This window comes from Micromys minutus, assembly GCF_963924665.1.
Source record: "Micromys minutus genome assembly, chromosome: 9".
Lineage (NCBI taxonomy): Eukaryota > Metazoa > Chordata > Mammalia > Rodentia > Muridae > Micromys > Micromys minutus.
The window spans coordinates 56,535,754-56,537,318 of NC_137978.1; the positions used below are offsets into that span (position 1 = coordinate 56,535,754).

The following is a 1,565-nucleotide window of genomic DNA, read 5'->3' on the forward strand; positions in this document are numbered from 1 at the left end:
GCATCAAAGATCTCCAGTGATGCCAACCGTATTTCAAGTAGTGTGTTGGATGCAGAATATGCAGAGTAAGGAAAAACAGTCGTTGCTCTCAAAGGTCTAATGAAGAAGGCAGACACATCCGAAAAGCGCAACGAAGGCTGTAGGTGCTGAATTAAGTCTGTTCACACACGAGTACAACAACCAGAGCAGAAACACTTTTTGGCAAGATAGACAGAGGAGTGTTCCAAGATGTAGGAGGAAAACCAGATGAGTGGTCTCCTTGGGAACCTCAGAGGTGCTCAGGTGAACTTGACAATACCTCTGAATACTGGGTTCACATCAAGGATGACTTGAGTGTGACCTTGAGCTTGTCTCTGTCCACTAGGGCTCGCTCTCTGGCGGGGACCTGGCCGCCTAGTTCCCATTAGTAGGGGAGCCGCCCAGCTTCAGTTTCTCCAGGTACTGGGCATGCGCGGGCCTGTGGCACTGCAGGACCTTGATGGCATCTTCAATCTTGAACCACTGGCGCTTTCTGCGGATGCTGACCGAGTCTTCCCAATCCTCCAGCAGCTCGGTGACGGTGAGCACGAACACGTAGGTCCGGTGCTTGCGGTCCTGGTTCTGCTCGAAGACGCCCAGCAAGCGGCCCAACTTGCCCTTGACTCCCGCCTCCTCGTACACCTCGCGCACCGCCGCGCAGTCGGGCTCCTCCTCGGGCTCCACGCCCCCTCCGGGCACGATCCAGCGGTCGGGGTAGCGGCTGCTGCTCACCAGCAGCACCTCCTCTTCGCGCTCGCTGCGGAGGCACAGGCACGCTGCGCGTTTCCTGTAGCCCTCGGGGTCGTAGGTCCGCGTCTGGTTCGGCTTCCACTTCATCCTCTGCTTCGCCAAAGACACAGCCTCTGAGGTCGCTTACAGCTGCCTAGGGAGCAGCCAAGGAGCTCCTGCTGGCAGGGATGGGGCCTGGAGATGCTGGAGGGGAGCAGAGCAGAGTCAGGATAATCTTTTCTAGTACCATCATTTGCCTGTAAAATTCCTCATGTTTTTATTTATTCTTACCTGTATTATTTTATTTTGTTAATAAACTACATTTGTTTGAGTACTATCTGGGTTGTTTCCCGCTTCTGATTATTGCAAATCAGGTGGCTATGAAAATAGTGACTTTGGTGGGGAATATTCAGGGTATATGCCCAGGAGTGAAATAGCTGGCTCATTTGGTTGATGTGTTTGTTTCTAACATCCAGGAACAACCAAATGGTTTTCCAGAGTGTTGGCACCAATTGCCAATTTCACCTATTTCTTTACATCCTCCCCAGCATGTGCAGTTATTGGAGTTTTGGATCTCAGCCATTCTTAATTTTGTGAGTTGAAATCTCCAGGTCATTTTGATTCACATTTCCCAGAAGACTAAGGACGTTGAAATTTTCCTTAAGTGTTTCTTTGTCATTAGAGATTATTCTAACAATGAAGTAAAGGGAGGATTGAAGGGCTAAAGAGGAGGGTGACCCCATAGTAATTCCTCCAGTCTCAAAGAACCTAGAGTCTAGACAGCTTCCAGAAACTGAGCCACCCTACCTGTCAGGTGA

The 1,565-nt window shown here is 50.5% G+C and overlaps 1 protein-coding gene across 1 annotated transcript; it reads right to left on the bottom strand.

Annotated features, from left to right (window-relative positions):
- Positions 1-393: 393 nt before the first annotated feature.
- Positions 394-855, bottom strand: LOC308424578 (diphosphoinositol polyphosphate phosphohydrolase 3-alpha-like; the record flags this gene model as incomplete). The annotated part of the gene is made up of 1 exon (XM_080921614.1): positions 394-855. The coding sequence occupies one exon, from the start codon at positions 853-855 to the stop codon at positions 394-396; it is 462 nt and encodes a 153-aa protein (XP_080777740.1).
- Positions 856-1,565: the final 710 nt, after the last annotated feature.